This window comes from Xyrauchen texanus, chromosome 18 (genome assembly GCF_025860055.1).
Source record: "Xyrauchen texanus isolate HMW12.3.18 chromosome 18, RBS_HiC_50CHRs, whole genome shotgun sequence".
Classification (NCBI taxonomy): domain Eukaryota; kingdom Metazoa; phylum Chordata; class Actinopteri; order Cypriniformes; family Catostomidae; genus Xyrauchen; species Xyrauchen texanus.
In genome coordinates this window covers 45,110,272-45,121,615 of record NC_068293.1, presented here as the reverse complement: position 1 = coordinate 45,121,615, position 11,344 = coordinate 45,110,272, and the positions used below count along the sequence as shown (strand labels likewise).

General features: G+C 39.5%; 1 protein-coding gene and 1 long non-coding RNA gene across 2 annotated transcripts in view; both read left to right on the top strand.

Moving 5' to 3' along the window:
* The window catches only part of LOC127658945 (plastin-2-like), a 23,205-nt gene extending 12,150 nt beyond the window's left edge, over positions 1-11,055 (top strand). Inside the window, exons 11-16 of the mRNA XM_052148534.1 lie at positions 3,582-3,660; positions 3,787-3,901; positions 4,121-4,254; positions 8,845-8,965; positions 9,045-9,169; positions 10,909-11,055. Of these exons, the coding sequence (XP_052004494.1) occupies positions 3,582-3,660; positions 3,787-3,901; positions 4,121-4,254; positions 8,845-8,965; positions 9,045-9,169; positions 10,909-11,041 (707 nt within the window). The 3' untranslated portion in view covers positions 11,042-11,055. The remainder of the gene's footprint in view (positions 1-3,581; positions 3,661-3,786; positions 3,902-4,120; positions 4,255-8,844; positions 8,966-9,044; positions 9,170-10,908) is intronic.
* On the top strand, positions 938-2,636 carry LOC127658952 (uncharacterized). Its single transcript, XR_007972476.1, has 3 exons — positions 938-1,215; positions 2,089-2,158; positions 2,474-2,636. It is a non-coding gene; the product is annotated as an uncharacterized LOC127658952 (long non-coding RNA).
* Positions 11,056-11,344: the final 289 nt, after the last annotated feature.

The window sequence follows — 11,344 nt, the reverse complement described above, 5'->3', positions numbered from 1 at the left end:
TTGGCAAACATGGACGGCTAATTAGCTAGAAATTTCATGTGTTTTTAGAATTACGAGTGAAATAAAATCAACTCGAGTAATCTCTTGCGTCTTCTCTGGAGTTTCAGTGGAGATCTCAACCATGTCTGAAGCTGTGCTCAGATACAGAGATCTCCATATGAACTACTGATCTGTGCATTCACTCTGTGTGACGTTACACACTCATCTGTGTCCATTCATGTCTCCTAATGACACAACGGACATCTCCAACCGGAGTTATGAAAGAGAAACCTTTGAGCAATAACTTCAGTTGTAAACAGTCACTTTTGCACAAAATATGATGCAATAATATAAATCAAACAAACAACAAACAAACAAACACAGACAGACAGAAATACAGACAGATAAATAGGCAGACAGACAGACAGACAAACAGGCAGACAGACAGAAAGACAGACAGACAGAAAGACAGAAAGTCAGACAGACAAAAGGTAGACAGACAGAAAGGCAGACAAAAGGTAGACAGACAGAAATACAGAAAGTCAGACAGAAATACAGAAAGTCAGACAGACAAAAGGTAGACAGATTGGCAGACAGGCAGACAAAAGGTAGACAGACAGAAATACAGAAAGTCAGACAGACAAAAGGTAGACAGACAGAAAGGCAGACAGATTGGCAGACAGGCAGACAAAAGGTAGACAGACAGAAATACAGAAAGTCAGACAGACAAAAGATAGACAGACAGAAATACAGAAAGTCAGACAGACAAAAGGTAGACAGACAGAAAAACAGAAAGTCAGACAGACAAAAGGTAGACAGACAGGCAGACAAAAGGTAGACAGACAGAAATACAGAAAGTCAGACAGACAAAAGGTAGACAGACAGAAATACAGAAAGTCAGACAGACAAAAGGTAGACAGACAGACAGAAAGGCAGACAAAAGGTAGACAGACAGAAATACATAAAGTCAGACAGACAAAAGGCAGACAGACAGAAATACAGAAAGTCAGACAGACAAAAGGTAGACAGACAGAAATACAGAAAGTCAGACAGACAAAAGGTAGACAGACAGACAGACAGGCAGACAGACAGAAATACAGAAAGTCAGACAGACAAAAGGTAGACAGACAGAAATACAGAAAGTCAGACAGACAAAAGGTAGACAGACAGAAATACAGAAAGTCAGACAGACAAAAGGCAGACAGACAGAAATACAGAAAGTCAGACAGACAAAAGGTAGACAGACAGACAGAAAGACAGACAAAAGGTAGACAGACAGAAATACAGAAAGTCAGACAGACAAAAGGCAGACAGACAGAAATACAGAAAGTCAGACAGACAAAAGGTAGACAGACAGACAGAAAGACAGACAAAAGGTAGACAGACAGAAATACAGAAAGTCAGACAGACAAAAGGTAGACAGACAGAAATACAGAAAGTCAGACAGACAAAAAGGCAGACAGACAGAAATACAGAAAGTCAGACAGACAAAAGGTAGACAGACAGAAATACAGAAAGTCAGACAGACAAAAGGTAGACAGACAGAAATACAGAAAGTCAGACAGACAAAAGGCAGACAGACAGAAATACAGAAAGTCAGACAGACAAAAGGTAGACAGACAGAAATACAGAAAGTCAGACAGACAAAAGGTAAACAGACAGAAAGGCAGACAAAAGGTAGACAGACAGAAATACAGAAAGTCAGACAGAGAAAAGGTAGACAGACAGACAGACAGGCAGACAAAAGGTAGACAGACAGAAAGGCAGACAGACAAAAGGTAGACAGACAGAAATACAGAAAGTCAGACAGACAAAAGGCAGACAGACAGAAATACAGAAAGTCAGACAGACAAAAGGTAGACGGACAGACAGACAGACAAAAGGTAGACAGACAGAAATACAGAAAGTCAGACAGACAAAAGGTAGACAGACAGAAATACAGAAAGTCAGACAGACAAAAGGTAGACAGACAGACAGAAAGGCAGACAAAAGGTAGACAGACAGAAATACAGAAAGTCAGACAGACAAAAGGCAGACAGACAGAAATACAGAAAGTCAGACAGACAAAAGGTAGACAGACAGAAATACAGAAAGTCAGACAGACAAAAGGTAGACAGACAGACAGAAAGGCAGACAAAAGGTAGACAGACAGAAATACAGAAAGTCAGACAGACAAAAGGTAGACAGACAGAAATACAGAACGTCAGACAGACAAAAGGTAGACAGACAGACAGAAAGGCAGACAAAAGGTAGACAGACAGAAATACAGAAAGTCAGACAGACAAAAGGCAGACAGACAGACAGACAGAAAGGCAGACAAAAGGTAGACAGACAGAAATACAGAAAGTCAGACAGACAAAAGGTAGACAGACAGACAGACAGACAAAAGGTAGACAGACAGAAATACAGAAAGTCAGACAGACAAAAGGTAGACAGACAGACAGACAGACAAAAGGCAGACAGACAGAAATACAGAAAGACAGACAGACAAAAGGTAGACAGACAGACAGAAAGGCAGACAAAAGGTAGACAGACAGAAATACAGAAAGTCAGACAGACAAAAGGTAGACAGACAGAAATACAGAACGTCAGACAGACAAAAGGTAGACAGACAGAAAGGCAGACAAAAGGTAGACAGACAGAAATACAGAAAGTCAGACAGACAAAAGGCAGACAGACAGACAGACAGAAAGGCAGACAAAAGGTAGACAGACAGAAATACAGAAAGTCAGACAGACAAAAGGTAGACAGACAGACAGACAGACAAAAGGTAGACAGACAGAAATACAGAAAGTCAGACAGACAAAAGGTAGACAGACAGAAATACAGAAAGTCAGACAGACAAAAGGTAGACAGACAGACAGAAAGGCAGACAAAAGGTAGACAGACAGAAATACAGAAAGTCAGACAGACAAAAGGTAGACAGACAGACAGAAAGGCAGACAAAAGGTAGACAGACAGAAATACAGAAAGTCAGACAGACAAAAGGTAGACAGACAGAAATACAGAACGTCAGACAGACAAAAGGTAGACAGACAGACAGAAAGGCAGACAAAAGGTAGACAGACAGAAATACAGAAAGTCAGACAGACAAAAGGCAGACAGACAGAAATACAGAAAGTCAGACAGACAAAAGGTAGACAGACAGACAGAAAGGCAGACAAAAGGTAGACAGACAGAAATACAGAAAGTCAGACAGACAAAAGGTAGACAGACAGAAATACAGAACGTCAGACAGACAAAAGGTAGACAGACAGACAGAAAGGCAGACAAAAGGTAGACAGACAGAAATACAGAAAGTCAGACAGACAAAAGGCAGACAGACAGAAATACAGAAAGTCAGACAGACAAAAGGTAGACAGACAGAAATACAGAAAGTCAGACAGACAAAAGGCAGACAGACAAAAGGTAGACAGACAAAAGGTAGACAGACAGATATTCATGTATGATCTATAAGGACAGTGATCATCATCAGATGTTTGCATGTTCCACCACAGATGTGATATAAACATCATGAGCTGCTGAATCAGTTATCCAGTAGTGGATATTCTAGAATGATCTGGCATTAACCGTGTGTGTGTGTTTGATGTGCCATTTGTCAGGTGAAACCAGAGAGGAGCGCACCTTCAGAAACTGGATGAACTCACTGGGTGTGAACCCGCGTGTCAATCATCTCTATGTGTAAGAATCTTCACATCCTCATGTCACTGGACCGACTGAAACATGAGACTGACGGTGCGGTTGACTCGAGCGCTGCTTTAAACCGCTCACATGATGCACTGACTGAGTGTGACTCTGTTTCTCTAGCGATCTGGCCGATGCTCTGGTGATCTTCCAGCTGTACGAGAAGATCAAGGTTCCTGTGGACTGGGACAAAGTCAACAAACCCCCGTATCCTAAACTGGGCAGCAACATGAAGAAGGTACAACCGCTTTAATCACCTCTGAGATTCATTCTTGAAATACTTTTCAGAGCATCAACGAGCTCGACCCTTTCTTGAAACACCTGTGAGTGCAGGATGATGTCATCAATATCTATGGTCCGTTTTCCCAGGAGAGAAACACTGTACATTATAAATGCAGTGTTAGTCCAGCATTGCTTTCAGTACACTGAGTTCTAAAGGAAGGCTTGTGAATTGCAGTTGGAGAACTGTAACTACGCTGTGGATTTGGGAAAGAAGGAGGCGAAATTCTCTCTTGTTGGAATCGCTGGTCAGGATCTGAATGAAGGAAACCGCACACTCACTCTCGCTCTGCTCTGGCAGCTCATGAGGAGGTAAAACACACATCATTTCACACATCTGTCATCATTTGCTCATACTCATGTTGTTCCAAACCTGTATGACTTTCTTTCCTCTGCAGAACAAAAAAGGAGATGTTAGAATGACAGTCTCAGTCACTGTTCACTTTCATTGTATGGAAACAAGATGCAGTGGAGGTGAATGGTGACTGAGAATAACACACAGCTTTACGTCTCTTTTTGTGTTCCACGGATGAATGAAAGTCATACAGGTTTGGAACAACATGAGGGTGAGTAAATAGTTTTTTATTTTTTTTTGATGAACCAGTCCTTTGATACATCTTTCTCATTACAAATTATATTTTTAGCGATGTTCTGTAGAACATCGAGTGCACATGATCAATATTTATTTACATGTCATTACCTATATAATTATGTATAGAAACAGTGCAGCATCTCAAATATTTCTTTGTTTTACGTCATAATGTTGTACAACATTATGGTGCAATGAACCATGGTTACTACAGTCGTGGTTACCACAATATTACTGTAGTAAAACCATAGTAACCATACAATGAACCGTGGTTACTACAGACGTGGTTACCACAATATTACTGTAGTAAAACCATAGTAACCATACAATGAACCGTGGTTACTACAGTTGTGGTTACCGCAATATTACTGTAGTAAAACCATAGTAACCATACAATGAACCGTGGTCACTACAGACGTGGTTACCGCAATATTACTGTAGTAAAACCATAGTAACCATACAATGAACCGTGGTCACTACAGACGTGGTTACCACAATATTACTGTAGTAAAACCATAGTAACCATACAATGAACCGTGGTCACTACAGACGTGGTTACCGCAATATTACTGTAGTAAAACCATAGTAACCATACAATGAACCGTGGTCACTACAGACGTGGTTACCGCAATATTACTGTAGTAAAACCATAGTAACCATACAATGAACCGTGGTCACTACAGACTTGGTTACCGCAATATTACTGTAGTAAAACCATAGTAACCATACAATGAACCGTGGTTACTACAGACGTGGTTACCGCAATATTACTATAGTAACCATACAATGAACCGTGGTTACTACAGACGTGGTTACCGCAATATTACTGTAGTAAAACCATAGTAACCATACAATGAACCGTGGTCACTACAGACGTGGTTACCGCAATATTACTGTAGTAAAACCATAGTAACCATACAATGAACCGTGGTCACTACAGACTTGGTTACCGCAATATTACTGTAGTAAAACCATAGTAACCATACAATGAACCGTGGTTACTACAGACGTGGTTACCGCAATATTACTATAGTAACCATACAATGAACCGTGGTTACTACAGACGTGGTTACCGCAATATTACTGTAGTAAAACCATAGTAACCATACAATGAACCGTGGTTACTACAGACGTGGTTACCGCAATATTACTGTAGTAAAACCATAGTAACCATACAATGAACCGTGGTTACTACAGACGTGGTTACCGCAATATAACTATAGTAACCATACAATGAACCGTGGTTACTACAGACGTGGTTACCGCAATATTACTGTAGTAAAACCATAGTAACCATACAATGAACCGTGGTCACTACAGACGTGGTTACCGCAATATTACTGTAGTAAAACCATAGTAACCATACAATGAACCGTGGTCACTACAGACTTGGTTACCGCAATATTACTATAGTAACCATACAATGAACCGTGGTTACTACAGACGTGGTTACTGCAATATTACTGTAGTAACCATACAATGAACCGTGGTTACTACAGTTGTGGTTACCGCAATATTACTGTAGTAAAACCATAGTAACCATACAATGAACCGTGGTCACTACAGTCGTGGTTACCGCAATATTACTGTAGTAAAACCATAGTAACCATACAATGAACCGTGGTCACTACAGATGTGGTTACCGCAATATTACTGTAGTAAAACCATAGTAACCATACAATGAACCGTGGTCACTACAGACTTGGTTACCGCAATATTACTATAGTAACCATACAATGAACCGTGGTTACTACAGACGTGGTTACCGCAATATTACTGTAGTAACCATACAATGAACCGTGGTTACTACAGTTGTAGTTACCACAATATTACTGTAGTAAAACCATAGTAACCATACAATGAACCGTGGTCACTACAGACGTGGTTACTGCAATATTACTGTAGTAAAACCATAGTAACCATACAATGAACCGTGGTCACTACAGACTTGGTTACCGCAATATTACTGTAGTAAAACCATAGTAACCATACAATGAACCGCTAGTAGTTTACATTACAGACATGGTTACACGCTAATATTACTGTAGTAAAACCATAGTAACCATACAATGAACCGTGGTCACTACAGACGTGGTTACCGCAATATTACTGTAGTAAAACCATAGTAACCATACAATGAACCGTGGTTACTACAGACGTGGTTACCGCAATATTACTGTAGTAAAACCATAGTAACCATACAATGAACCGTGGTTACTACAGACGTGGTTACCGCAATATTACTGTAGTAAAACCATAGTAACCATACAATGAACCGTGGTTACTACAGACGTGGTTACCGCAATATTACTGTAGTAAAACCATAGTAACCATACAATGAACCGTGGTCACTACAGATGTGGTTACCGCAATATTACTGTAGTAAAACCATAGTAACCATACAATGAACCGTGGTTACTACAGATGTGGTTACCGCAATATTACTGTAGTAAAAAATTGTTTATTAACGGAAAGGGAACCTACAATAATTGCGAGGGAACGCAAATATATCCTATTCGCTCCCTGTCCTCTAAGTGGCTCTGTACTATTAAATGTTTCATAAGAATGTATTAGAATTTTGGAGCACATAACTCATTTATCTTTTGATTGAGATACTACAGATGGTCCGTTTCAATACTCCTTTCTGATTGGCTGGAATGTGTGTGTTAAATCCATTTAATGCCCAGGTAGTTCCAGTCAGTTTTAATGTGTTCTTTATGAACGTGCCACCTTCACCAGAGTTTTCCGCATCTGTTCGTCTTCTGGATGTAAATATATTGTATCAAGAGCTGGTGTTTCATTGCATTAAATGTTTGTTATTGGAAAGTTTAGGTATACATATAAACCCATAACATTTTCTAATGTCTCCTGCACATCTATTATCTATTTACATATTCTTGCTTTCTTTTTTATTGTTAATATGCCAAATAAATAGATAAATAAATATTTATCTGTCACATCACAAAACACAACGTAAACAACTCATGTAACACTCTTTATATCAGCTGTGATGCAGTGTTGTTATCGGCAACGAAAAGTCAAATTAAAACACGTTCAAAAAAACTGAAACTAATCTAAAATACTTGGTCATAACTCCAAAATAACTAAAATAAAATTAAAAATGACCTTTAATTAATTTGAGTTTTTTTTTGCATGGTGAATATGGCAAAGTGGGACACTTTTATTTATAATCCAAATGCCACATAATCTGACATTATAGCTTTATAGAAATCTTAGGATGTCTCACTTTAGTCAAAAGCGAAACATAAATAAAAGTCAATACTGGGAAGAACTTTTTGGACATCCTCTTTTGACCAAATCCCAAACATTTACATTCATCAAACATGACAATGCCAATAAATATCAGTAACACAACATGGCCTCTATGTTTCCATAAAACACTGAAAACTAAACTGAAATTATAAATATAAAATAGAAATAAAACCCAAAAACTGTAATTAAGCTGCTGTGAAGCACATTTTACGTTCCCTCATAATAAACTTAATCTGGTTTTACTACAGTAACCTTATTTTAATCTTGATATTCATAGTAAAATCATAACAATAATAGACTATAGTAATAATAATCATATAGGTAGTTATTATGGTTTTATGACAAATACAGTTTAAGCTATTTAAGCTAAAGATTCATTCAAATTGTGTAAAATAATGAAGAGAATGTTGCATTATATATATATATATGTATGAATGTACAGGATGTGTAATGTAGAAATTAACCAGTTAAAGCAAACGCAAAATTATGTTAAGTTTGATTCAATTAATTTACAGTATTTGTTCGGGTGAAGTTCAATTTATAAATTGATTTTGCTCTTATTTCTTTCTGTATGAGTTGTGAATAGAACTGTAAATGGAAATATTTAAAGAGGGAATATAAAACTATAAAACGTATTTATCTACGGGTCGTTACATCTAAACTTCTGCGTGTTTTAAATCAGACACGGAAAACATTATTTTATTCTTCGTGCTGCAGAAATCAGTTACACTTTATTTTAATAATAGTGTCTTTGTTACAGTGTAATTACACAATTACTCATTACTAATTAACAACATGTACTTACTATAGGTTTACGGTTGTAATTAAGCATAATTGACTGTTATTACTATAGTAGTTACATGTAACGTGTAGCAAGGACACATTCAAATAACGTGTCACCCAAAAATCAGCTGTAACTAATCAATGCTGACAAGAGAACATGGGATGAGTGGGATAATCCACGGAGAGGTGTGCGTTAAAACACTTTAACGCACTGTTGAGGTGTGGCCTGCAGTAATGGTCTGTATGCATGTCTGCAGGTATACTCTGAACATACTGGAGGATCTGGGTGATGGACAGAAGGTGACCGATGACACGATTGTCACATGGGTGAACGACGCGCTGACACAAGCTGGTAAAGGCACCATCAGCGGCTTTAAAGTAAGCAGCACATATTTACACTGATACACACTCAGATTATTCTACTGTCCACCTGAGCAAATGTTTGATCATTCTTAAGGATGGATCTATAAGCAGCAGCATGCCGGTACTGGACCTGATTGACGCCATTCAGCCCGGATCAATCCGTTATGACCTCATCAAGACAGAAGATTTGGCAGATGGAGAAAAACTCAATAATGCCAAGTATGTTCAGCTATGAGAAATACATCCTCATTAGTGTACCAGTGCTTATAAATACTAGTTCAGTTCAGCATTAATGTCCATTACCAACTCGCCTCAGTTAAAATAAGAAATTAAGATCATGGGGGTGTGTGTATCTCAGCGAGTATTGACGCTGACTATCACACCTGGAGTCATGAGTTTGAATCCAGGGTGTGTTGAGTGACTCCAGTCAGGTCTCCTTAGCAACCAAATTGGCTCGGTTGCTAGGGAGGGTAGAGTCACATGGGGTAACCTCCTCGTGGTTGTGATTAGTGGTTCTCTCAATGGGGCGTGTGGTGAGTTGTGTGTGGATCGTGGAGAATAGCATGAGCCTCCACATGCTGTGAGTCTCCACGGTGTCATGCACAACGAGTCTCGTGATCAGATGCGCGGATTGACGGTCTCAGAAGCGGACGCAACTGAGACTCGTCCTCCACCACCCGAATTCAGGCGAGTAACCGCGCCACCAAGAGGACCTACTTAAGTAGTGTGAATTGGGCGTTCCAAATTGGGGAGAAAAGGGGATAAAAAAATCTAATAAAATAAAAAATAAGTAACTAAGTTCATGGATAACACAGGCCAGCCCTTCAAACATTAAAATACACTTTCTTTCAAAAGTACAGCCACAAGAGTTTCGGTTCATTTTCGACCCTCTGTCAGTAACGCTGTTTTGGTGCTGCTTCTCCTTTAAGACTTGCTAGTACATGCCCACTGTCCTGATTGGCTCTCTCACTGCTACTGGGCGGGGCTTAAAGTAGTGATTAAAGGTAAAGCAGGCATTGATGTGTTGCTGTAGAGGCGGTCAGATGCAAATATCTAGTGTGACATCACAATGTGGAGGAAGTCGAGAACGAGTAGTTTTGGCAGCTTGCTTTCAACAAATGCTCTTTATACAGTGAGGAGGAACTTTTGAGATCTGAAACTAATTGTTCACATACAACGCGAAGAACATTTTCGCCTAACATTGCTCCCGCGAGTTTAACCGCTGGATTATATATGTGTGTTTTAACTCGCGTTCACGCGAGTAATGGTGCATTCACATACAATGCGAAGAAAATTTTCGCCTCGCATTTCTCGTGCGAGTTTAACCGCTGGATTATAAATGTGTGTTTTAACTCGCGTCCGAGAGAGTAACAGGAACCCGCGAGTATTCCCACTTCTCTTCCGGAAAAGGACAGGAGGAGGGGCTTCTACAACTTGGTTCATAGTAAAGTTCATCCAATAGCTGGAATCAAGTAGTCGCGCATATTTTCAGAACTTACCAGGTCGACCAACTTCCTCGCTCACTTTCCTCCGAGCGATGTCTTTATTCGTCCGGTCTCTGTACATATATGACGTTGTGTCGTACAATTCCGGATGCCCACACACCGCTACAACAATTTTATCATCCATTTTTCCTAATTTCTTCTGCTACTACGTCAGTGACATCCAGAATCGCAATGCTTATAGGCTTTCGCGACAAGGCGTTATGAGGATTTATGCGAATACAACAATTTTGCGTGTTCCATTCGCCTAATTCACATCTTTGCATTGACTTTGTATGTAATCGTGTCCCGCGAAACGCTCGCTTCGCGTTTTATGTGAATGTACTATATAAACACTGTAATGGTGCAATGAACTCTTATATGTCAGAAGATCAAGGAACATCTGATTCCTCATGTCATGACTCTTTGATTAGAAACAGCTGACATCAAACTTGAACATGTTTTTTGTTTCGTAAGGTACGCCATCTCCATGGCGAGGAAGATCGGAGCACGCGTGTATGCGCTGCCGGAGGATCTGGTGGAGGTCAAACCGAAGATGGTGATGACGGTGTTTGCCTGTCTGATGGCCAGAGGAATGAGACGCATCTAAAACCTCCAATCACAACACATCTTTCACTCAAGGATTACCACCCACGTCTCATTGGCAATAATGAGGCCTTTTATTTTGTTTAGTTCTCTCAAGCGTCCCAGTCATAGAAAACCTGGAAGCATCATAGTGGTCCTGGTCATTTCTGTATCGAATATAAATGTTTTTCTGATTTCACTCTTTGCCATGTCTTAACACAGTGTTAACAAGCTTTCTAATAGTTCTATTACATACACATGAATCTAAATAAAAACGTCCTTTTTCTACTAAACTGTGTGCGTTTGCTCATTTAAACATGGTTCATTG